We start from the raw sequence: 26,396 nt of genomic DNA, 5'->3' as shown, positions 1-26,396 counted from the left end.
ATGCCTTGTTCATAATTAAGGATACTTTAAATGAGTGAGAGGCAGGAAAAAGTGGAGCATATCATATCCTTTCAAATGCAGGATTTTAACAAGCCTGTTATATGGGTACATTGCAATTACTGCACTATGTCCAGGCCTTTCCCTTTCTTTGCCCTTATGGTCTCATCTTGAATACTGTGGCCTCCTCTCTGCAATATTCAGTGAGGGCAGCAGTTTGCAACAAACGTGCAGAGAGTATGGGTTAGAATCTTAGGGCATGAGAGAAAGATCTGAAAAGATTCAGTGAATGATTCTGATGACCTTTACAGAGCAGTCCATTTGTCTTTGTTTTGTTTTTGTTTTTTTAAGATAGGGTTTCTCTGTGTAACAGCTCTGGCTGCCCTGGAACTTTGTAGACTGGGCTGGCCTCAAACTTCCAGAATTCTACCTGCCTCTGCCCTCCTGAGTGCTAGAATTAAAGGCATGTGCCACCACTGCCCAGCTCATTTGTCTTTTTCTTAGGCTGGGAATTAATACTCACTACCCTCGGCAAGTATTTGGTACTCCCCTGGGAAGAAGTGGTAATCCAGAAAACAGTTGTGAGCTACTTGGAAATTCAGCAAAAATTTTATTCCTCTTCCTCCAACTATTGCATGACTTACCCTCTTTCCAACACAGGGGCCGTTCTCCTCAGCCCCCTGCTGAAGAGGATGAAGACGACTTTGATGACACCCTTGTTGCCATTGACACATGTGAGTCCTGAAAGTGCCCATCTGACTCTACCTTCTTCCAGTCTGTGTTGCAAGGCCATGCCCTGATCTCCATCATCCCTTTGTAGCACAGCTCCAGAGTCAGGCCTACTCCTAAGTGATTCTGTCAGGTCCTAGGCAAGCTCTTCTACTTCTCCCTACTGCTTTACAAAGAGGAGTGATGCTCCCTTCCTACCTCAGGATGTCCAGTGAGACTTTTGAGATAAGGTCTAAAAAGGAATATGAAAACCCTGTACCACCCTGTATGCAGAAGGGGGTTGTCTCTAATCAGGGAAACCGGAGTGCTACTAGGGAAACATAACTCTTTGACAACTGGCTTGCCAGTTTCCATCAGCTGCTCACGTTCCTAATGAAACCAATGCCACTTAGACTTTTGAGATACTGGCCTTGTTCTTTGTCCTCCAGTGTATAAGTGGCTTTCACCTTGACTGCACATCTGGCCACTCTGAGAAAAGATTATGGAGGGCCTGGGCCACCGAAGTCAGTCTAAGTGGTAGAGCCAGTGAATGTTTTTACATACACCCAGAAGTCTACTCATCTTAAGAACAGTGTACCTTATCAGGACCGCCGGTGTTTATGTATTGACAATAGTGTTTCAGCCTGCCAAGAAATGAGAGCACCTTGTGGGCAAGGTGGTAAGGAAAGGCTTCCCTGAAGTTGTGACGGGTTCTTACAGAGTCAGCAGTATGCATGAGACTGTAGGTGTCTGCCTGCTATATTCCTGGATGGCAGATGTGGTTCAGGTCAGAAACTCACACCACAGCTGGCAAGAGAAATCTGCTCTTAAACAGTCGGCACTGGGAGGTGGTTCAGGTATATGATGCTGGGGGTAACCCTCAATATCCTGAAATCTCAGTTTGAATCTGTAAAGTTGTTTACCCTCTCCCAGGGTCATGACACATTCCCTTCAAAAGCATTTACTACTGTTTCTGAGAGACTTCCTGAAGCCTATTCAGAACCCCAAACATCAGCCAATTTCCTGGGGTTTTCCTCCACAGATAACTGCGACCTGCACTTCAAAGTAGCCCGAGACCGGAGTAGTGGCTATCCGCTGACGATTGAGGGCTTTGCATACCTGTGGTCAGGAGCCCGTGCCAGCTATGGGGTCAGAAGGGGGCGTGTGTGTTTTGAAATGAAGGTGAGTGGGAAAGATAGACAAGACAGAAAGCAGGTCTATCCTTTGGAATAGCCTATCACCAGCTACCTTGATAAAACTTGTGACTGTAAGATAGTGTGTCTTTTCTGTGTGCTTCCCCTGAGGTTACGTAGATGTTAACAGTCTAGGGCAGGTGGTGTAATGCTCAGGAAGTGCACGCGCAAGGGAGTGACTTCCACCCTCAGCATTGGGAAAGAATTCTTGTGTATTCTTTGTATGTCCAAACTTTTTATGATAGTATCTGTAGAGCCCTTCACACATAGATAGTATCAGTGCTGAGCTCTTCGTGTGAAGTATTCCATTAATCTCACAGTATTACTATGAATAAGTACTCTCACACCCCAGTCTAGAGTGCAGCTGAGACGGCTATTCTACTGACTGACACACCATCGATTGAAGACACAATATTTAATGGGCCACTTAAATACTGTCAAGCTACATGGCTTTCTTCTGTGGTTGAAAGATGAACTGTTCCTTCACAGGTAGATAGGGAAAATGTCTGAAAGTCAGTGAAATGTAGTATCTTTCTAAGGCTACAGACCAGTTGTGGTAGATAGGAGACCAGGGAGCCATCATGATGTAATTGGGTAGCACGGAGTATGGAATTAAGAAGCAGATATTCTCCTGTGCTCCATTCTGTCCTTTCCTTTTAAAGGGAGTTTAGAGGGAGAGCAGGGCAACATGGATGTTAAGTGTGCTTTTCTTTCCCTGCTTCTGTTTTGCTAGTGTGTCTTGGATTTTTTCATACTCTTACCTTAGCTCTGCCTCATCTTTTTAATTGGTTTTGTGACTTTGCTGTACCATAATGTACCTGGTTCCTTATTGATGTTTTTCTTCCTGGCTTTTATAAAACAGTGTTACCCTTGGTATCCTTGCACACCCACACTACAGTCCTTGGCACCTAGTACCTAGGGATGATCTAGAGTGCATGGTTACAAAGTGTGTGCACTTACTGTCTTGTTTTTATGATGCTGGGGATCCAGCCTCATACATGCTGGGCAAGCACCTTTTCCAGTGAAAGTTTATTTCCTCTGCAGCAAGTATTAAGACTGAAGAGGAGGGGTGGGGTGTTTGGAAACACTCTCCATGGTACCTTAGAGTCCCTGCCATCATAATAGGCTATTGGGGGCTGCTTGATTTCCTCTTCCGATAACCAAGTCTTTTCAATTTTTTTTTTTTAACTTCTCTATCTTTTTGTCTGTCTGTCTGTTTATCTACTTATCTACCTGTAACTATCTAGGCAGGATCTCACTGGCCCATGCTGGCCTCACCCTCACTCTGTAACTCAAGCTGGCCTTGAATTTGTGGCTGTTCTCCTGCCTCTGCCTCCTGAGTGCTGAGATACTGGCATGAACCACCATGAAGCACTGTCACTGTTTTATTGCCTGATACACTTACCACCTACATTGCCTCATAATCCAGCAGCTTTGAGAGAATCAATCCTGAGCCTTGTTGTGTTCTGTCTTCAGATCAATGAGGAGATCTCCGTGAAGCACCTTCCATCTACAGAGCCCGACCCCCACGTTGTCCGTATTGGCTGGTCCTTGGACTCTTGCAGCACTCAGCTAGGTAAGAAGTCAGCCAGGCAGTGCTCAGTATAAAGTGATCACCCTTCCTCTGGATTCTCGGGGCTCCTAAGCTGCTCTTCCCATTAGCGGACTCAGAACACCTGGAGACAGGTGCAACTGATGCTACTGTGTCACTCACTGCCTGACTTGAGGACCTGCCACAGAACAATTCTTTCAGAGTTAATTCTTTCACTTCTTTTAGGAGAGGGTCCAAAGTTCTCTGCAGAGAACTGTTCCCCTTTATTTTAAACCATTTCTGCCCTCGCACCATACTGAAATAAACTCTTAAACCCTGTTCTTTATGGATTTTCTGTTCAGAGTAGGACATTCCTTTTGGTCTGCCTTTCTTTTTTTCTTTCTTTCTTTCTTTCTTTCTTTCTTTCTTTCTTTCTTTCTTTCTTTCTTTCTTTCTTTTCTTTTCTGTAATGGGTGCTGGGAGTCAAGCCCAAGACCTCACAAAAAACCTACCACTGAGCTACATCCCGGCCCTATTGTATTTATTTAACAAGTTTCCTTTTGTTGCTCATTTAAATTAATTACATCTTTTTGCTTGGATTCCTATTCTTGTAATTACTTGACAAGTTAAGACAAATCCTTAAAAGTAGATATGTTAGGTTAATCCTCAGCACCACACATACAGAAAGATACATCAGGTTAAAAGGCCTGTAAGGACTGGAGAGATGGCTCGGCCAGTAAAGAGCACTTGGTATGTAGAACCCTTGTAAAAATGGAAGAAGAGAACTGACTCTGCGAGGTCACTTGACCTCTCTACATGCCCATTCACACACAATAATAATAGCTACTCTTTTTGCTTTTATATGTGACAGCATTCTTTAATTTAAGACTCTTAGGTTGAGGAACTGGAGAGGTAAGCCGCTTAGCAGTTAAGATCACCGATTGCTCTTTCAGAGGACCAAGATTCAATTCCCAGCATCCATGTGGCAGCTCACATTGTCTGTAGCTCTCATTCAGGGGACCTGACACCCTCACATAGACATACATGCAGGGGAAACACCAGTCCACATTCAAATGAGTAAATCTGAGCCAGGCAGCGGCACATGCCTTCAGTCCCAGTACCTGGGAGGCAGAGGCGAATGAATCTCTGAGTTCGAGGCCAGCCCGGTCTACAGAGCAAGTTCCAGGATGGCCGGGCCTACACAGAGAAACCCTGTCTTGAACTCCCACTCCCACCTCCAAAAAAACTTTTTTTTTTTTTTTTTTTTTTAAGAATTATTTCATCTTTTAAAAGAAAAATGTGCAAACTGGGTAGTAGTGGAGTATGCCTTTAATTCCAGCACTCGGGAGACAGAAGCAGACAGATCTCTGAGTTTGAGGTCAGCCTGGTCTACAGAGCAAGTTCCAGGACAGCCAGGGCTACAGAGAGAAGCCCTGGGGGGGAAGGGGGGTGTTACTTGTTGCTCTTACAGAGTAGCTAAGTTTGGTTCCCAGCACCCTGTATCAGGCAGCTCACAACCACCTGTAACAGCACCTCGAGGCACCTGGACCTGCATGGTCACATAAATTCAAACAGGTTGACGCGCACACACACACATAAAAATAATGTTTAAAAGTCTGTAAAAGAGGGGCTGGAGGGATGGCTCAGTGGTTAAGAAGCTCTTAACCCAGATTAAATTCCCAGCACCCACATGGCAGCTCACAACTTTCTGTAACTCTTAAGATCCGACACCCTCACACAGATATACATGCAGACAAAACACCAATGTACTTAAAGATAAATTATTTTTTAAATGAAGGAGTGGTGGCACACACTTGGGATCCTAGCTTTTGGTGTCGAGGCAAAAGGATCAGAGTTTGAGGATAGACCTGGCTCCATAATGAATTTGAGGCAAGCTGGAGCTACTTGTTATCCGGTCTCAACAAAACATACAAAATCCTAGGTGCAGTCGTAAACTAAGTACCAGCTAGCCAGGAGGAAACGGTCATCTTAGTTTATCTTTGTCTTCATTTTGAAGAGGTGGCAGTGACATGGTGTCATACACCCTTGATCCCAGTACTTGGGAGGCAGAGGCAGGTGGACTTTTGTGAGTTTGAGGCCAACCTTGTCTACAGCATGAGTTCCAGGACAGCCAGGGCTACACTGTGAGACTGTATCAAAATAGTAAAGACAATGACTGTGGCAGCTGTAAAGGTGTTGTGTCCATCAGAGATTTAACCTGCCTGTGCCTTCCTTCAGGTGAAGAGCCTTTTTCCTATGGTTATGGAGGCACAGGGAAGAAGTCTACCAATAGCCGCTTTGAAAACTACGGAGACAAATTTGCAGAGAACGATGTGATTGGCTGCTTTGCGGTGAGTGCTGGCAGCCTGTGGGAATTGGCAAGGCCAGGTGCCTGATGTAGACTTTCTCAGGGTACCTGTATCATTGTCTATGCTTATCCAGCCACTCTCTCCATATGTTATTTATTGTCTCTGGTGGTTTGATATTGTCTCCTCCAGAGTAGGGATTGCTGACTTGTGTGAGATTCTGCCATCTTTTCCCTTCTCGTCTTTATGCAGAGCTGATTATGGTACCACGAAGATTTGAGGACTTCCAAGTGTACACAACTCCCTCTGTCTATGGTTACCAGAGTAACATTTTCTAATCAAACTTGAGAATTTTTTCCTTCTGTTGGAAAATAGCCAGTCTGCTTTCAAAGGCATTGTATTAGCGTTGGGCCCCCATTGGCATCACTTTATCTTCCAAATTGTTTTTTGAACTAATCTTAGTTGAGCTGACTTCCAATTGTGCCCTGTCCTCTGGCAGAGCAGAAGCGAAAGATGGAGGGTGTGTGTGCTGCTGCATTAGTTCTGGAGAGTGGTGACCAGCAGTCAGTGATTGGGTGATAGCTTCTGGCTCTGCACCCAGACTTACTGGGTTCAACTGTTGCTCTAAGGCTCACAGCGCTGGACAACTTCCCTTTGAGTCTCCTCCAAATAAGAATCTTTGTACTTACCTCTTTTGTGTTGAGTTTTAACCCATTACAACCACTTAGAATAATAGGAGGCACATAGTAAATGCTCAGTAGCACCCTTCCATATAGTCAGCATTGGTAATCACAAGCAGTCTTATGAACTGTGTTGTGAGGTCCCAGAGGAAGGGACTGCCCAGAGAATATGTCCCTGGGATCTTATCTTTTGCCCTTATTTGTTCACATAACTCCTTTTAAAAGAAAGTTCCTCTCCTACCCTCCCTCTCTCCCTCTCTCCCTCTCTCCCTCTCTCCCTCTCTCTCTCTCTCTCTCTCTCTCTCTCTTTCTCTTTCTCTCTGTTAGCTTGGAAAATTATTTCAAACTTAGAGGCGCTGGGGAAGCTGCTCAGTTGATAGAGTGCTTGTTGGGTATGTAGAGCCCTGGGTTCAGTCTTTATTGCATGAAACTGGGTGCAGTGATGTCTATTATCCTAGCTCTCAGAAGAGATAGGAGGACCCTAAGTTCAAGGTCATACTCAGCTCTATAGTAAGTTTAAGACTAGCCTGGACTACGAGACTCAAAATAAAAAATCAATAAAATTTTTGATTTTGTTTTTTTTCAAGATGGGGTTTCTCTTTATAGCTCTGTCTGTCCTGAAAGTCATACTATAGATCAGACTGGCCTTGAACTCAAAGATCTTCCTGTCTCTGCCTCCTAAGTGTTGGAATTAAAGGCATGTACCACCATCAGAATAAAAATAAGTAGAAACACAAAAGGACGCCATCAGCAAAAATTTTAGAAAAATAAGAATAAAGGATTTTCAGGGCTTTTTACCACTTTCACTGTGTGTGTGTTTTTGCTTTTATATTTGACCCATTTGAGAATAGACTATATATTTCCTATCCTAAATATTTCATATATATTTAAGTCTACCATCTTAACAGTGTTTCCCAGATATGAGATTGTTATACTACTGTATATCAGTGATGGCAGGTATAGCTGCCATCAGCCCACATTTAAATTATGTAAGTTGTCCCATTGGCTTGGTTTAGTACAATTGAGTATTTTTGATTTGGGAGCTGACCAGAATGTGTTGCTTTCTGTTGCCCTGTCTTGATTCCTTGAGTTTGAAACAGATTCCCAGTCTTCCTATGTATTGTGTGATCTTTGTGTGTGTGAGAAAGAGAGACGGGCTTTCCTGGAACTCATTTATGACCTTTGTTTTATTTTTTTAAGGTAGGATCTAACTCTCTGGCCTGGAACTTGCTATATGGCCTAGGGTGGCCTTGAATTTTTAGATTCACCTGCCTCTCCATCCCAGTGCTGGGATTAAAAGCATCCAACCACCATACCATGCTTTTCTAATAAAATACCTTTTTTAGATGAAAATTAATGATGGTTATAATCTATAGTCTTGAATAAAGTTTTTCCAATTAATAGTATGTCTGTCCCTATAATTTTCCAGTGGCCACACAAGTGATACAGAGCTAACTAAGAAGCATTTTTAAAGTTAATTTGTGTGATTTAAAGAGAGAAACAAGGACTTGTTTAAGAGTATATAGCTCTTGTTTTTGTTTTTCGAGACAGGGTTTCTCTGTGGCTTTGGAGCCTGTCCTGGAACTAGCTCTTGTAGACCAGGCTGGTCTCGAACTCACAGAGATCCGCCTGCCTCTGCCTCCCCAGTGCTGGGATTAAAGGTATGCGCCACCACCGCCCGGCGAGTATATAGGTGTTGTCCCCGCCCATTGTTGCCACCTGTTCTAGGATGAATCTGAATACAAGAAAAAGGACACTTGTTTATCTTCTTTAACATAAAGGGTAGCGTGTTTATTCTATCCTTTGCTTAACTATATTCCTTAAGATCTTTTTTTAGGACTGTGGGAACCAGAAGGCCCTCTTTGGGTTTTGATTGGGTTCTTTTTTGTCATGTCTGTAGTCTCACCATCATACTTGATGTAGCCTTTCTCCTTCCAGTATATCAGCTATGGTAGGTGCCACTTTTGTAGGTACCTTTTTGCCACTTGCCAGGGTCCCTATACAATTCACTCTTCCCACATGGAGCAGCTTTTACATATATCTGTGCATTCTTCTTTTAAGATTTATGTATGCAGTGTTCTGGCTACATATATTTCTGCACACCAGAAGAGGACACCTGATCTCATTGTAGATGATTGTGAGCCACCATGTGGTTTCTGGGAATTGAACTCATGACCTCTGGAAGAGCAGTGAGTGTTCTTAACCTCTGAGCCATCTCTCCAGTCCACATCTGTGCGTTATTATGGACTATATATGTAGTGTTTCTTCCTAAGTTAACTTCTGGTTATAAGTTGTGTGTAGTGGAGGGTAGGAATATGCATATATACATTTTAAAACAGGATTTCACTGTATAGTCCAGGTTGGCCTCAAACTAAGAGATTCCCCTGCCTTTGACTCTCTGGTCCTGGAATTAAAAGCACATGACACCAAACCTGGCACTTTTCTTTACTTTTTTGAGACAAGGTCAGTTTTATTGTACCTGAAGCTCATCATTTTGGCCAGGCTAGCTGGCTGGCAAACTGTAGGCCAGCCTCCTGTTTCCTTCCCACTCTTAGAGATTACAGGTGCATGCCACCACACTTGCTTTCCACCTGGGGCCTGGGTATCCAAACTTGGTCTTCATGCTTGGTAAGCACTTTACTTACCAACTGATTAGTTCCGTAATTTCAAATATTGACGGCCAGCTACCAGTAGGACTGCACTTTGAAGAAGTTGAAGGCGTTAATATCTGTTTGTGACCATGTTTTTCAGACCCTTGTATCAGTATTATGTTCTGCGGGAAGTGACAGTACAGAACTTCAGGCTTTTGTCCTGTGTTGGCCAGACCATCTCTCTACCTTAAAATTTTCAGGAGAGTTTTGTTTTGTTTTTAATTTTGTGTATATGAGTGTTTTACATACTGTGTATGTGCCTAGTATCCCTGGAGGCTGGAAGAGGGTAACCTGGAACTAGAGTCACAGGTGTTTGTAAGCTGCTGCCTGGGTGCTGGGAGTTGAACCTGTTCTTTGAAAGAATAGCAAGTGCTCTTAACCACTGAGCCATCTTTCTGGGCCCAGATTTATTTTATTTTGTATATATGGATGTTTTGCTTGTATGTATTAAGTGTGCACCATTTACATGCGGTGCCTATGGAGGCCAGAAGAGGGCATCGGATCCTCTTGAACTGGAGCTACAGTCAGTTTGTAGCTGTCATGTAAGTACAGGGAACTAAACCCAAGTTGCCCATGTCGTCTTCTGCAAGAGCAGCGTGGATATTTTTTCGGGACAGGGTCACACTTTGTATGTAGCCCTGGCTAGTCTGGAACTCACTGAAGAGCAGGTTGGCCTCAAACTCACAGAGATCCACTACCCTCTGACTTCTAAGAGCTGAGATTAAAGGCTTGCACCACCAAATCTAGTCTGGTTTTTGAGACATGATCTCAAGCTCACTTGAATTCCTGTTCCTCCCTCTATTTCCCAATTACAGGGATTGCAGATATGAGCCACTGTACCAGCAAGGAGCCATCTCTTAAAAAGTTCACACCCATTCTTTCCTTGAGCATCTTTCTCTCCCTTAACATTCATACTTAACCCCGAATTTAAACTTTTTTTGTAAGATCCAATTCTGTTTAAGGAAAGGTTCCACATACAATTCCCTTTTATTAGAAGATGTCATAACTTTAATGAGGGTTCATAACAGGGTGTTGAAAGGGAGTATAAAAATCAGGATCTGGGAAACAGAGGGAACATGTTTGTATCAGATCTCTTGACAGAGAGAAAGAACAAAGCAGTGAATTTCCAAGTGAAGAATGAGCAGATGGTGTATTTCAAGAGTAGAGTGCAGTACAGAGGTATGTCAGCAGGTCCTATTCACAACCCTGCCTTGGACAGGTGGCTATGTGGGTAGACCTGTTAGCTGTGGGTACTGGTTTCTTTGCACTGTGGTAGTTCTTCTCATCTAGGGTGATGCCCTAGGTAGGTGACACTCAGATTATTCATTTGCATGCTAGAGCAAAGGTGACTGGGACCATCTGTCTCTGTGTAGAAGATACAGCAGAGATTACTGCAGTCAAGATTCCCTTAGGCTTGTGTTGGCCTGTCTGCCGGTCATGGTCATTAACCTGTGGTGTGTAAGGAATTAGCAGGCTTGGGGGATGCTGATAGAAAACTGGGAAACTCCTCAGAAAAGGATACTTCACTGGTCCTTGAAGGGGAACTTAAGGTGGTCTCCTAATCAGAAAGAATACTACATCTTGTATCATTTTGTCAGAAACTAGAACTTATACTTGGCTTCAGTCTGCTGTCTCATCCTGAGTTTTTTTTTGTTTGTTTGTTTGTTTTTAATTTTTTTTTTTTTAGGTTTTATTTATTTATTATGTGTACAGCATTCCTTCCATGTGTGCCCGCATGCCAGAAGGGGGCGCCAGGTCTCATTAGAGATGGTTGTGAGCCACCATGTGGTTGCTGGGAATTGAACTCAGGACCTCTGGAAGAGCAGTCAGTGCTCTTAACCACTGAGCCATCTCTCCAGCCCCTCATCCTGAGTTTTGAAGCTTAACTGTAACCTCCTCTCGTAGCTTCAGTGACCTTTCTGGAACAGCTTTGGCTAGGCCGCTATACTTAAAGCAAGTCAGTGCTCTGCTCCACCATCAGCAGTGGTTCTAACCTCTAGAGGTAACTTGGAAGGCCTTTCACATCCTAAGGACGACTCCTCCCCCACAATTCCATTCCCAGCCCCTAACACCCACAATGCCCTTGTGCTTTAAATGCACTAGCTTACCATATTCTTAGGATGACTCTGTATATTAAATACCACAGATATCCCTTTCCCCCATAGAGAAACAAGATAAAGTAATTAGCTTAAGGCCACAAAACAGGATCCACTGAGCTTCAGCAACTCAATAGACAGTTGAATGAATCAGTCCTTCCCTGCATGTCTGAGATTATTTTTCTCTTGCCTTTTATGTATCCCAGCACCAGGTCTGTATTCTTTTACCATGAGGTTTGTACTCATAGCTCGTTTCTGTCTATTGATCAAGACTTAACATAAGTTCCCTCCAAGAAACCCATGAGTGGTTTTCTTGAATTACAATACTGAGTTTTTTTTTCTTTGATTCTCCATTGTCCCCTGAATTCCATGGGATCTGGATCAGCACAGTCATGTACCAGGAAGAGTGTGAACTCTAGGAATGTGTATTAAATGAAGGAGAGGATTCATCTTTAGAGCTGGACTGAGCTGTTAAAATGCCTGCTCTGGCTTCTCTTATCTCTATCTGTATAGACTGTCCTGTCAGTTTGGGGGACAAGGCAAGATAACCTTTGTCTTCATCTTTATCTTAGCCTAAGCATAAGACTCAGATATGTTACCAGCTTCAAGATCTTTGGTTAGGAGACAGTAAAGTGTCTCTGAACTTTGCCTGATACTGCCTAATGTGTGTATATACCAAAGAAGAATGTACTGGGGTCCAGAAAAATGGTTATTCTACTCCCTGCGTCGACTCTCCCACTTGTGAGCCCCAGTATCTTCAACTAAGAGTTTACAGTTAATATCCTAGCATTTGTTTGTGGTTTTGTTCTTAAGACAAGACCTCATGTAGCCTAGACTGGTCTAATATTCATGCTCCTCCTGCCTCAGCCTACTATCATCACACTGGTTTACCCTTGGCTTTCTCTCCTAGGACTTTGAATGTGGAAATGACGTGGAGCTTTCTTTTACTAAGAATGGCAAGTGGATGGGCATTGCCTTCCGAATCCAGAAAGAAGCCTTAGGGGGTCAGGCCCTCTACCCTCATGTCCTGGTGAAGAACTGTGCTGTGGAGTTTAACTTTGGGCAGAGGGCAGAGCCCTACTGCTCCATTCTCCCGGGGTTCACTTTCATCCAGCATCTACCCCTCAGTGAGCGGATCCGGGGCACCATTGGACCAAAGAGCAAAGCAGAGTGTGAGGTAAGTAGGGCCAGAAGAGCTGCCCAGGGCAGAGGAGAGACACTGAGTAGCTTATATGTGCTGAAAGGGACAGATATTTGAATAAACTTGGTCCTGTGGCTTCTTTGTCCTCGCTCCTTGGGGTTGAGATTGGAATTGCAAAGCAGTTTCAAGAGTGAGGTCCAAAGGGAAGTGACTTCACTACTCTTCAGCGAGACTTGAATCTGGGAAAAGAGGCGTCCTCATAGCAGAATGGTGTAGGAGCATACTCTGTTACTAGTGTTCTCAGAGAGGGCTGAGCAATTGCACCTGCCCTTTCTGGGTGACAAACACCACAAGTGGCTCAAGTAGCTGGACCAATGACCTTTGTTCCTTTTTGTTCATTTTTTATGAGCTAGGGTCTTTGTAGCCATCTTCCTCCAGCCTCCCAGATGATGTAGTTGTGATTTTTTTTTTTTAAGAGATATATATGTTGGGACTGGAGAGATGGCTCAGCAGTTATGAGCAATGACTGTATTTTTCTAGAGGACCCGAGTTCAGTTCCCACCACCCACATGGCAGCTCACAGCTGCCTGCAACTCCAGTTCCAGGGTACCTGACACCTACATGCAGGCAAAACACCAATGCACATTAAGAAAAAAAAGATACATATTTCCCATAAACAATTTTTATTTGTTTTAGAATATTAAGAAATGTATAGAAATCTTAAAATTTCCCGTAATTGTACCACTTACAAATAAATTTATCTGAAGATTTTGGTGTTTATCCTGTTTTTGATAATTCTTAATTTATAACAGATCTTGTGACAGGCAATTTTCTGTCCTGTCCTTTTACATACTTTATGTTCTATGTCCCCATTGCATGAAAATCTCCCTTTATACATTTTTTTTCTGACAGTCTTGCTGTGTTGCCCAGGTTGATCTCAAACTCCTGGACTCTGTCATCTTCCTTCTTCGGCCTCCCCGGTAGCTGGGACTATAGGTGTGCACCACCACACACACCTGACTATAAACATTTTAGTTGTCCCAGAGAAGACTCATTACCCTTATCCTGCATTTAGGTTACATGTAGTGTTTGTTGAATTCAAAATATGATGATTAAATGGAATCCATGACCTATGGGCACAACTCAGTTCCCATTTTCAAACTCTTGAGATTGTACAATTTTCTCATACCTATTCATAGTTCAAGGCCACGGTTTTCTCCTGCCAGAGCCTGGGAAAAGTCATCATTCTATAACCTCTGTTGGTGGGATATGACATAGTTCTTACCTATCCCAGACCATAGACTCAGAAGCTAACAAGCCTTGTCTTTGACTCCCAACAGCAGCACTGAGATAGATGCTATTGCTTCCATTTTCCAGAGGCTACCAGGAGGTCAGAATCATCATCATGGGCACCATCAAGCCAGGGTGGCACTATGTCACCATGCTACATGCTGCTGCTGTTTCACAGCACCCCTTCCCTGTCCTATTCTTGTAGATTCTGATGATGGTGGGCCTGCCTGCTGCCGGTAAGACCACATGGGCCATCAAACATGCAGCCTCCAACCCTTCTAAGAAGTACAACATTCTGGGTACCAATGCCATCATGGATAAGATGCGGGTAAGGATGACCTGTGGATCACTTTGCTCACCTCCCAGCTTTTGGGAGCTGTCCAGTGCCTCGGCTCACTTGCCTTTCATTACCTCTTACCCATAGGTGATGGGTCTACGTCGGCAGCGAAACTATGCTGGCCGCTGGGATGTCCTGATCCAGCAGGCCACTCAGTGCCTCAACCGTCTCATTCAGATTGCTGCTCGAAAGAAACGCAACTACATCCTAGATCAGGTACTTGTGACCAGCAGTGCTTGGGAGGGAAGGAGCCTACTCACACTGCATGGGAATTCCCCTCCAGCCCTTTTTTCCTTTCTTCACAATGTTCTCTAGCATCTGTGCTGACCAGGGGTACACCGTACGTGAGAATAGCTATAGACCCTTCACATTGCTTTCTAAGCTCTGTCTGGTGGGGTTTGGTACCACAACCCAGACCTACTGGCTAACTGATTCGTTCTTAGACAAGAGTCACATAGCCAAATGAAAGTGGCATAGACCTTTTTGTTGTTGTTGTTAATGTATGTAGGTGTTTTGTCTGCATGTGTTTTAATATGCTACATGCATGCCTGGTTCCACACAGGCCAGAAGAGGCATCAGACCCCTGGAACTGGAATTACAGACAATTGTGAGCTGTCATGTGGGTGCTGGGAGTCAACCCAGGTCTTCTGGAAAAGCAGACAGTGATCTTAACCACTGAGCCATTTCTCCAGCCATTTCCCCAAGAGGCAAAGATTCCTAAGCCTCACAGGCTGGACTTGAACTCCAACTCTGTTATTTGTTAGCTCTGCATTTGTGAATCTTGGCGTTGTAGTTTGTAAAATGGAGAGCCTAATGGTTCCACACCTCCACAGCACCTAGCTCAGCAACTACGTGCTCTGCAGAGTAGGGGTGGTCTAGCTTTTGGGCATGTTTTTGTGAGTGGGGAGCACATATTTAAACTCATTGTATTCTATCTACATTTCAGTTAAGGGTGGGGTTTGGTCACTTTTGACTTGGATTAAAAACATGCATGGTTTTAGCATTGTCAAAAGAACAAGTAGCCTAAAATAGCTTCAAATCCCTATCTAATGAGTTTCATATGTTTGTTGCCTACGCAACATTGTGCTTGACATTTGTCATGTAGGCTTCATGGAGTAGCAGCAGAGGTGTTTATTTGCTTTTCTCTGGATCTATAATTAAACCTTACATTCATGCTTTCTTAACCTTTAAATGTACACTTTTAATCTCAACACTTGGGAAGCAGGCAGATCTCTGTGAGTTCAAGGACAGCCAGGGCTGCACAGAGAAAAAGGAACCTAAAAATAAGCAAGGAGGTCACCCTGTAAGGCCCACTGTGTACTCTAGCTAAAGTGCCTCTTCTTTGCACTGGGAATTGAATCTAGGACCTTACAAATGCTGGGCAAGTGTTCTCCAATCAAACTGTATCTTCATCCCTCCCCAGCTCACTTTGCCCTATTCTCCTTGTTAAAGTATTTTGGGATTTTAATCTGTCTGTACCCAATTGGACTTATTGTTCTGAGAGGCCACACAGTGGTGTTAATACCCTAAGGGTCCTCTTTTAGGGTCCCCAGAAAGAATTCCTTGTCTGTCTGTCTATTTCTCATTTCGCTGGTCAGATTTGCACACTCACCACACTGTATGCCATTTCTGTCCTGTAGTTCAGCCAGGTACCCAGTAGAGCTGAGTATTCAGCCTTCCTACCTGGTGCTGGCTTGTTTGGAGCTGGAGTCAGACCTAGGGCTGCGCCAGGTTGCCTATGGTTTTCAGCCTGCTGACCTCGCAGAAGGAATGCATATCAGGCCATATGATCCAGGCCGACCATAAAGCAAAGCTCCTACCCTCCAAAGTAAAGAACACAGTTCTCTAGTTAACCTAAGGCTGGATCCAGGGGCTGAAGCTCTAGGTCACTGAGGCCAAGAAAGGGATTTAAAGCCAGTGGGTTTTTTCCTGTTTTAGCCTAAACTCTAAAAGTGTGTTCTAGAAAATTGAGATTATGTAAAAGGGAATGTTGTATGAATGTACACTAAGGTTAGAACAGATGCCAGCTTTGCCCACATCATTAGCTGTGGCTGTGAGGATTACGTTGATAATGCATAGCTGTCTTAAAGAAACTAGCACTGCATGCTGAGTCCCTGTATTCCCAAATTCTCGGCCTAAGTCATACTCCTGCATTTAACTCTTCAGTACCTATTATATGTGCCAGCTTCAGACATGCTCATTCTTGGAAGAGAACTCAAACCTGTACAAGCCTGGTGAGACTGAGTGGCCAAGATTCTACCTTTGCCAGGCCCCAACCTCTGCACTAGAAATGTATTTGATAGGCACAGCTCTCATCCCATAATGATCTCAGCAGCTTCTTCAAATTGTGTAGGTATCAGAGAGAAACATCTAGAACTTCAAAAATAGAGGTATTAATCCTAGCACCTAGGAGACTGGCATGCAGATCTCTGTAAGTTTGAGACCATCTTGGTCTACAGAGCAAATTCAGGCCAAGTCTGCCCAAAGAAACCGTGTCTCGGGGGCAAAAAAAAAATAGAGGTAAACTAGAGGAGAAACAAAGTCTCATAAAGGGAAGGAGCCTGCCCTAAACTTGGGCAAGATTTTGTACTGGTAACTTAACTTCCCAAGTAGCAGGGTGCTGGGTAGTTGGGTCTGTAGTGGACCTAGGAAAAACCTGCAAGAAGGTCGGCCTGTGTAAAGAGAATGAAAGAGCGGAGCCTTGTCCTCAGTTCAGTGTGGTCATATGTGCGGGGGTGTGGGGGTAAGGAATATGACTAAAAATGCCTGGCTACTGAAAGCCCCGGGAGGAGCAGGGAAGTCTTGTGGCTTCAGGTGGCCCTGTTATAGATGGAAATCCACTAGAATGAGGTTTCTAACCTGTCCTTGGCAATCAGAGGATAGCAGGAACTGTGTGTTCTAAGTGATAACGAAGTTGTTTTACCCATTTGGACTTGGGGGCTACAGTCTATGGGATCCTCCCAGGAGTATGTCAGGGCCTAGGCCAGGATGGGCAGTGGCCAGTCAAGACTGGATACAACCACGTTTCTGTCTTAGTCTCTCACTGACAGCTGTGGTTCTAGCTGAGCATGATGATACATACTATAGTCCCAACCCTCAGGAGACAGAGGCAGACAGCCAAGACCACATTGTGAGACCCTGATCCAAAATACAACAAAGAACTTGTGGTTCTAGGCCTGCTCTTGTCCCTGTTGGCAGGTACATTTTTTCTTGACACAAACCTAGGGCTAGAGTGGAGCCCCAAAGTAAACTGTGGCTTGTTAGCAGGCACTGAAGGGAAGTTTCTTTCCTCCACCCCCACTGTCCCTAGAGCCTCAAGCCTGCTCCATTTCTGGCACTTACATCAATCCTCTTCCTATGTGTGTACACTTCCGTCCACTGGGATTCACCTCACTCAACCCAAAACAAGCTTTCTTTGCCAAATGTGATCCTCTGGAACCCAGCCATGCTTCTGCTGCTGCCAGACTGGCCCTGTTGGCTATGACAAAGAGCAGACAGATCAGACAGTGGGCCTTTTGAAAGAACTAAGAATATCAGTAGAAGTCACCAGCTATATCTGCTGTGTTCTCAGGCCCTCAGTCTGTCCCACATCAGAACTAACCAAGCACCCTGTCTCAGAACCCCATCTCCCTTCTGCCCATTTGCCGAGGTTAGTTAGTCTGCTCTGGCTGCTCTTTTGGAGCTAGCTGACATCCTCCAGCATTGTGGAACTGGAGGAGCAGGAGCTGGGTAGTGAATCTCGGTCTGGAAAAGCTGACTTTGCTGTTATTCTTGTCTCCTAGCAACACCACAGAGCCCCCCAGAGACCAGAGAGTGCAGGGCTCTGACCTCATTGTTTGCTTTGGTAACAGCCACCAGAACTTCATCCCTTTCCTCCAGGAAAACTGAGCTTTGCGTGGCTCCTTTTCCCTTCCCAAAGCCCAGGAAGCAGCAGGAGAGATAGGCTCTTAGACCTAGTCCAGAACAGGATCCTCAGTACTTGAGTGCCCAAGGAGATGCCTTAGAGTCACACCTCATCCCAGACAAAGGTCAGCCACTTGTGGGTCCAGTCTACTCTGCCCTTATCTCCTATATTGTAAGCTACAGAGATTGGCTCTTTCGTCAGGATTACTTCTTTTGTCCCTTTGGCAAGTGTGCCATCACGGACCTCCAGAATATGTTTTTCTTTGCCTTCCCAGGTCATAGGAATAAGAGCAGGATCACTTGTGGACACCAGCAAATATTCTGGGCCACATTTGCCCTGATGCCCACCACCCATTTTGGCTTTTGAGTCAGGAGGAAACTTAATAGTTTTGCTGAAAGAAGCCAAATGTTTCACTTTTAGCGTAGGTACTGAGAAGGAGTACAATAGCAAGGACCTACCTTTACCCCTGTAACTATAACCTGTGTCTTGAAATCATTTCTGACTCAAGGTTACAGTATGTAGGTGTCTGCCTTCCATCCATCACTGTGCTTTCAGGAAGTTCTGGGAGTAGGGAAGAATGAATGTTCAGCCTGGCATGTAGGTTGGTCCAGGGAGCTCATTGGTTTAGGACTGGAGCAGCTGCACCCACAGCTTGGATCTGCCACTACTCTGTCATGGCACTCCAACCTCTGCCATCCTGAAAAAAGATCCCGTGTACCATCTCGTCCTCAGGTTGAGTTTATCCAGGTGTTTGCATTGGGAAGCCTCTTCGATCACTGTTGTGCCCATTGGCATTGAGTTGAGATCCATCCTGTGCGCTGACTTCCTTCCCTGCCACATGCCACAGAATTTCACATCTGTAAATCCTTTCCAGAGCCAGCAGGAGGGCCATGTGATCCTCATCTCTCAGATGCAGTTTGAAGCTCAGGCTAATTAAGGGACTTGTCTACAGACTCAAATTCTAAATGACACAGCTAAGATTTTGTCATGCAGCTTCTCCAAAGCCTGTGCTCTTTCTGTCTGCTTCACTGTTTTTTACTTGGGAGACCACTACAGCTTACCCTTGCCCTTTGGTCTGGGTTGTTTCAAGTCAGCATCATGGTATAGATAACCACAGCACCCCACCCAGTGATGACTATTATCAGTGGTGGCGCATATCTGTTGAGTGCTGGAAGTGACCAGGACCCAGAACTTTAGTTGACATAAACTTGCTCTATCTTCACAATAGTGAGCGGGAGGCTTTCATACTGTTTGCCCTTACAGAGCCAGAAATGGAGTAAATCCACAGCCAATGATTTTACGGAGTAGCAGACTGAAGGTCTGACAAAGGGCCAGGCTCTGCCAAGTCATACCTCTCTTTGAGGCTTTTCCTGCCTGATAGCTACCACTCAGACTTTGTCATGCTCTCTGTTCATCTTTCCCAGCCTGGTAGAGGGATTGACTGGCACATGGCAGGTGTTGGTCACTGGATGTTGTTATTGCTGCTCTCAGTCACTGCATGTATTCTCCCAATGTCTGCCCAGGAGCCAGCTGCACCTTGGAAAAGCACAGCCTGTCACTCTGTTGGTCTTCTTGGGTAGACTTGTGGGTAAAACCAATGGTTGAGAGGACCAGAGGAGAAGATTTAAGGTGTTGAAAGTAACAGTTTACACAGTGTCAGAAAGACTGGTGGGTTATGTTCTTTCCATTGATGAACTGTTTAAAGGAAACAAAACTGGACGGCATGGTGATGCACACCTTTAATCCTAGCATGTGGGAGGCAAAGACAGGTGGATCGCTTGTGAGTTCAAGGCTGGCCTGGTCTACATAACGAGTTCCAGGACAACCAGGGCTACATGCTAGACTTTGTCTCACAAAACCAAAAAACACAACAAAAAAAAGTTCAAACTTTAATGTAATCTTGGCACGCAGGCTGAAGCAGGAGAATTATGAGTTCAGAAGAATGCGCGCAGTGGAATGCCTGTTCATAAGCAAATAAAAGTAGTTCTACAAGTGTATATTCGAAATCCAGTGTTATCTCTGGGAAGCATGACCGATGTTGAGTGGTTGGAGAGGTTTTTCCCTTAAGCTTTGTACTTTGTATGGTGAATATTTTACCGCAAGCACGTAATCCTTTGAGAACAGGGGAAGAATTTGTGACCTGCAGTGCTGGTAACAAGTAGTATCAACAAGGAAAGCCCCGCTATTAGGAGTCAACCTCTTTGTGTTTTCTAAGTCAGTTCATTTGGGACATGGGTCTGTTTTCTGAGTCTCAGCTGGGAAGGTCCCTAGCACACCTTTCTCGGCACTGCCCTACAGCAGAGATGGCTCTGAAGATCCCATTTGTCACCTCTTACCTACCCTTAGACAAACGTTTATGGGTCAGCCCAGAGACGGAAAATGAGACCATTTGAAGGCTTCCAGCGGAAAGCTATTGTAATCTGTCCAACTGATGAGGACCTAAAAGACCGCACAATAAAGAGAACTGACGAAGAAGGGAAAGATGTCCCAGATCATGCGGTCTTAGAAATGAAAGGTAGGAAACAAGTGGCTCCTGACATCTCAAGAGAAGGGCCTCTTTATGGGCACCACCACAGCTACCCCCAGCTCCTGACAATTCCCTCTGTGGTCTCCTCTTTGTTTCTGTTTTGTCTCTCCCACCACCCACATATGAGGGAACAGGCTCCTGGTCTCAGTCTGGGGAAGAACTTTCCGGATAGATGGGGATGGCTGTCATGAGGGAAAGTATATGTAGAGCCTAAGCCAAAAGGCCTGCACCATCTCCCGCCTCTGGCAACCACCAATTGGGAGAAAGGGATGTGGCTGCACTTGCCACCTCAGCTCCCTTAGGTGAGACTGGAGAAACCCAAAGTCCTCTCTGGTAAAGGGAGAGAGAAAGAGTCTAGGTTATCCCCTGCCAGTGTTCACACCAAACAATTGGGGGGTCTCATCATAACCCATCTGTTGACTACTGCATTCTTTCAGCCTTCCTGCTCTAGCAAAGGGTGAGGAGGGCCAGGTGTCAGAAGGTGCTGACCTGCTCCCCGTTTACTTCTTCCTAGCCAACTTCACTTTGCCCGATGTTGGGGACTTTCTGGATGAGGTTCTATTTATCGAGCTCCAGCGAGAGGAAGCAGACAAGCTGGTGAGGCAGTACAATGAGGAAGGGCGCAAGGCCGGCCCACCCCCAGAAAAGCGCTTTGACAACAGAGGTGGTGGCTTCCGAGGCCGTGGGGGTGGCGGAGGCTTCCAGCGTTACGACAACCGAGGTCCCCCTGGAGGCAACCGAGGAGGCTTTCAGAACCGGGGAGGAGGTGGCGGTGGAGGTGGTGGTGGAGCAGGCAACTACCGAGGAGGTGAGCCATTTACTTCCGTCAGCCTTTTATCCCAAGGCCAGGCTGTGGGGGAGGGCTGTCAGGGGTCAGTATTCTATAACCTCAGGAACCTTTCCACTGCCCAGCCTCCCAACCACAATGCTTCTGAAGCCCTTGGCCCATTTGCACACAACAGTGCTATCTGTTTGTTGGTCTTCCCTGTGTGACGATATGCTCCTCTGAAGGATCTTGGGTTCCATCTCTAGATCTGACAAAGGACAAATATTAGGACTGATTTTTGGTATAAAAACATAAATAATTAGTGTGGTGCCTGATATAAAGTGTGATCCTAAGTTAACAAACATGGGACTGCAGAGATGGCCCAGCAGTTTCCAGAGGGCTCAAGTGTGCTTCTCAGCAACCACATTGAGCTGCTCACAACTCCAGCTCCAGATACCCATTCCCCTCTTCTGACCTCTGTGTGTACCAGCCACATATGGCACATACACATAAGATAAAATGTGTCTTTGAAACAAACACACAAAAAAAGCAAGCATGTCCTAGACCCTACTTCAGGCCCCAAATTAACCTTCATGTATACAAGGGAGTACCTCAGGAAGGCCCTGCCAAGCCTGGTTTTTTGTGTGTTTGGGGGTTCAGGTCCAAAAAAAAACAGTTGTACAAAGGTTCAGGAGAGGCCACTTGGCCCAACCTGTTGAGGACTTCTATTATTAGGACTACATCTGGCTTGTGTAGCATCCTTCCTAAACATCCTTTCCAGTTTGCTGAACAGCTGTGTTAGAGTTGGACACACCCAAAATAATCTGCCTTGTCAGCTACAGTCCAGTGCAAGATAGAGACCTGTCTGCAAATGACTCTAGGTGTTGTGTCAGGGCAAGGACAAGAAGTGTGCCGAGGCCTGGCGCAAGCTCAAATGGGTCGCCTATATTTGCTTGCTTTATTGAGCTCAACCTTGGGCGTAGCCATGCTGAGGCCTCTTATTACATGTGATTTTTTTCTTTCTTTTTTAAAAAATTTATTTATATTTTATGTACATTAGCGTTTTGCCCACATGTATGTCTGTGTGAGGATATCAGATTTTGGAGTTAAAGACAGCTGTGAGCTGACGTATGGGTGCTGGGAATTGGGTCCTCTCGAAGAAGTCAATGCTCTTATCCACTCAGCCACCTCTCCAGCCCTTACATGTGATTTTTCAATGCAGGTTTCAACCGCAGCGGAGGCGGTGGCTACAACCAAAACCGCTGGGGTAATAACAACCGGGATAACAACAACTCCAACAACCGAGGCAGCTATAACCGGGCTCCCCAGCAACAGCCACCACCACAGCAGCCGCCACCACCACAACCACCACCACAGCAGCCGCCACCACCACCCAGCTACAGCCCTGCTCGGAACCCCCCAGGGGCCAGCAGCTACAACAAAAACAGCAACATCCCTGGCTCTAGTGCCAATACCAGCACCCCCACAGTGAGCAGCTACAGCCCTCCACAGGTGAGGTTATGTGTGTGTATTCGTACACATCACTTGTGTAGATATGGGGCAGGCCTGCCACAGGTCTACACTCTTCCCTGCAGCCTGCCCCTCCCCCCCTTTTTTTGCAGCTACTCACTAGACATGGCACATGCACACATACACACACACACACACACACCGGCACAGGAGGTAACTGCAAACATTGGCTCCCATGAGCAAGGTCATGTCACAGGCCTCATTGGGTCTGTAAGAAAACACTCAGTGAAGTCACCTCTTGTCCATCATGGGAGGCCAGGGGCCCAAGATGGTTGAGAACCTTGTCCCTGAGCAGTTCCAGGTCCTGTTCCAGTTCTTAGAAAGCCAGTGTTTGGGCTCTTTTGTGAACCAGAGCAGTGTCTTTTATTTCACAGCCGTTTCATGAAGACATTTTACATGCCAGGGAGTAGCTGGTAGCAGCTGCCAGGAGACAGATGATTGCTTCTTAGATGCCATCTAGCCATTCCTAAGAGTTTGGCAAGACTAAATTCAAAGCCTAGCCTCCCATGAGCCTGGCTTTGTGCTCTTGGACAGATACTTGACCCCTCTGGTCTTTGTGTTCCCCATAAAGGATCAGAAACATGACTAGAACTCACTTAAGAAGGTCCTGTGATGCGATCACTCCTACAGCTTAATTAAAGCTCTAGGATTGGGCATACCTGGGCTAGTCATTTTAAATTAACCTTGGCCCAACAACCTCACTGAGATTTACTTTTTAAGATTTATTATGCCAGGCAGTGGTGGCACATGCCTTTAATCCCAACACTCGGGAAGCAGAGCCAGACAGATAATCTGTGTGTTTGAGGCTTACCTGGTCTACAGAGTAAGTTCTAGGACAGCCAGAACTGTTATATAGAGAAACCTTGTCTCAGAAAACAAAAACAAATTAACTATTATTTAAGTTAGTTGTATATACCTGAGTGTTTGCTGTGTGTGTGTGTGTGTGTGTGTGTGTACATGCATGTATGTACACCGCAAGTGTGCTGTGTATACGGAGGATAGAAAAGAATGTTTGTTTCCTTGAAACCTGAGTTACAGGTAGTTATGAGTCACTGTGTGGGTGCTGGAAACCAAACCTGGGTCATCGACAAGAACACCCGCTGTTCTTAACCACTGAGCCATCTCTCCAGTCCCAACTCTGTATGATAGAGCTAATGGAAAGGATGCCAGAATTGCTAAGGAGACTGAATGAGTTAATGATCCATCCATCCTGTACATGAGAGGGATTCTGTTGCTGTGAAAAGACACCATGACCGCAGCAACTCTTATAAGGAAACATTTAATTGAAGTGGCAGCTTACTGTTTAAAAGATTCAGTCCATTATCATCTTGGTGGGGAACATGGCAGTGTGCAGGCAGACGTGGTGCTGGAGAAGATGAGGGTGCTATATCTTGCAGGCAACAGGAAGTAGACTGTCACACTGGGCTGGTATCCTGAGCATAGGAAACCTTAAAGCCCTCCTCCACAGTGACACACTTCCACCAACAAGACCACACCTACTGCTAGCAAGTCACACCTCTCAATGGTGCCACTTCCTGTGAGATTATTGGGTAGAATTACATTCAAACTGCCCCACTCTTGATAACTTGTCACTACTGCTCTTCTCAGCAAACCTCATGGAGTCCACTGCCACCATTCAGCACTGAGTGCTTAGCGCTTTGTGCACACAAGCTTGTTGAAGGTCTCTGACAGGCCAGCGCACAGTGGCTGTGCTGAGATGGCTTTGTAGACTGAAGCAGGTTTAGAGTCCCACATGTCTTGCTGCCCTTGGGTCTCAGAGCTCAGGTCTAGGATCTGCTGCTTCCCAGACCATCCTGGCACATTAGCACAGTTGCCTCTGTTGGGGAAGCTGCCTCGGTACCTGTGTGTGCTGTCTCTCATGGAACTTTTGTCTCTTTCTCTACTCAGCCTAGTTACAGCCAGCCACCCTACAACCAAGGAGGCTACACCCAGGGCTACACAGCCCCACCGCCTCCGCCTCCGCCACCACCTGCCTACAACTATGGGAGCTATGGCCCCTACAATCCTGCCCCCTACACCCCCCCACCACCCCCCACTGCCCAGACCTACCCTCAGCCCAGCTATAACCAGTATCAGCAGGTAAGTACAAGATGGGCCTCCCAGTGAGGCTTCTGGGAGCACTTTTGGATATGTATTCAGACATGATTTTCTGCCTATTCCTGAAATATGGGTAGCTGCTTTGCCTCAAACTAGTGTTCAAAGGCCTTTGGTAAACTGGTCTTTGCTGGCTAGTAACTGGTGTTCCTCCACTGGACCCTAGTGCAGGAAGCTGACCTGACTCAGCTGAGTCTGGCTTTGGCACCATGGCCAGGGGTAACAAATGCTAATCCAAGTTGGTGCTGGGGCCACCACATCTGCAAAGGACAGCCAATAAGCCAGGAGACCACGCCTGCATTCCCTGATTGTTTATGTGACATCAACTCAACACCAAAGCACTTTGCTTTCTGTCAAAGGGCTCATGTGTGGAGGGTGGGCCATGAGAGAAGCGAAGGGACAGTCTGGAGTGGTGGGGCGATAACCTGGTATTCTTGCTCTCTCCCCAGTATGCCCAGCAGTGGAGCCAGTACTATCAGAACCAGAGCCAGTGGCCGCCGTACTACGGGAACTATGACTATGGAGGATACTCGGGCAGCACACAGGGGGGCACAAGCACACAGTAGCAGGTGCTGAAGCCGCCAGAGGCCCATGCCAGCTGCTTCTACTAGCGCCTGCCTTGGCCCCTCCACCCCTCTGAGTCCTGTGGTGCTGGAGACAGAGTTATCCCAGGGCTTGCCTCCCTCTAGCCCACATCTTCCAAAGGGCCTCTCCCTTCAAACAGGAACAGTGATTTTTTTCTTTTATCTTTGTCCCCTCTACCTTCTCCCCTCCCTGCCTTTTTGACTACAGAAGCCTCCTCTCCTTTGATTACCCAGCGAGGCCGCAGTGACTTGGGGAGACCCTGCCCATCTGCCCCTCCCCACCCTGCTTTAGCCCCTTGGCTTCCCAGACTCATGCAGTTGGTTGTAAATTCTTCCAGGAGCTGTTTTACTGTCTACTTTTCAGGATTTAAAAAAAAAAATTCAAAAACTTTAATAAAAAAAAAAGTTTAAGAAGCAAAATGTAGAGGAAGGAAGCAGTGACATATTTTTTGGTAATTATGCTTTTTTTTTAATTTTTAGAATTTGTCTGTTTTTACTGTGGGTCAGCCATTAATACTTCATCAAATAACTATTCTTTGCTGAGTTCAGGTAACCGAGGAAGAGCCACGCCCTCGAAACAAACAACAAAATCACCTTTACCTAACTTTTTGTATGATGTCTCAGTTCCCCATAACTTTGCACACAAGTGTCTGTGTTCTGTTGGATTGTAACTGCTTTTTGTATTTGGAGAGAGTGTGACTATTGAACTTGAAACCTTTTACTCCAGGAGTCTTGGTAGTTTCTGGTGGGCTTAAGTGGGTGAGAGGGTGAAGGGAAGGTGGGGGTGGGGCCGGCTTCCCTTTAACCCTAAAGTTCCTCCACCACCTCCTCCATTGCTCTTCCAGGTGCCAGACCTCCAAAGTTTTACAGTGGTCCCTTTGATTATTCTCACCTTCTTTACCCATATGTTTTAATTGGATTTTAACAAACTGCACTTATTAAGAAATGTTTTACCCTGTTTTGTTTTACCTTCTTTCAATAAATGACATGGCACCTCCTATCAGGAAGGAAGCAGGGTTGACACCCTGACGTGTTGGCTG

General features: G+C 45.6%; 1 protein-coding gene across 4 annotated transcripts in view; it reads left to right on the top strand.

The window, feature by feature from the left end:
- Window positions 1-26,385, top strand: part of Hnrnpul1 (heterogeneous nuclear ribonucleoprotein U like 1) — a 35,573-nt gene extending 9,188 nt beyond the window's left edge. For all 4 annotated transcript variants that reach the window (XM_057756308.1, XM_057756290.1, XM_057756297.1 and 1 more), the window contains exons 4-15: window positions 658-731; window positions 1,748-1,887; window positions 3,375-3,474; window positions 5,668-5,780; window positions 12,073-12,339; window positions 13,799-13,921; window positions 14,018-14,146; window positions 20,181-20,349; window positions 20,876-21,169; window positions 22,350-22,639; window positions 24,566-24,757; window positions 25,222-26,385. In XM_057756308.1, the coding sequence (XP_057612291.1) occupies window positions 658-731; window positions 1,748-1,887; window positions 3,375-3,474; window positions 5,668-5,780; window positions 12,073-12,339; window positions 13,799-13,921; window positions 14,018-14,146; window positions 20,181-20,349; window positions 20,876-21,169; window positions 22,350-22,639; window positions 24,566-24,757; window positions 25,222-25,338 (2,008 nt within the window). In that variant the 3' untranslated portion in view covers window positions 25,339-26,385. The remainder of the gene's footprint in view (window positions 1-657; window positions 732-1,747; window positions 1,888-3,374; window positions 3,475-5,667; window positions 5,781-12,072; window positions 12,340-13,798; window positions 13,922-14,017; window positions 14,147-20,180; window positions 20,350-20,875; window positions 21,170-22,349; window positions 22,640-24,565; window positions 24,758-25,221) is intronic.
- The last annotated feature ends 11 nt before the right edge of the window (window positions 26,386-26,396 follow it).

Source organism: Chionomys nivalis, chromosome 2, assembly GCF_950005125.1.
Source record: "Chionomys nivalis chromosome 2, mChiNiv1.1, whole genome shotgun sequence".
In the NCBI taxonomy this organism is placed as follows: Eukaryota; Metazoa; Chordata; class Mammalia; order Rodentia; family Cricetidae; genus Chionomys; species Chionomys nivalis.
This window is presented reverse-complemented; position numbering and strand designations above follow the sequence as displayed.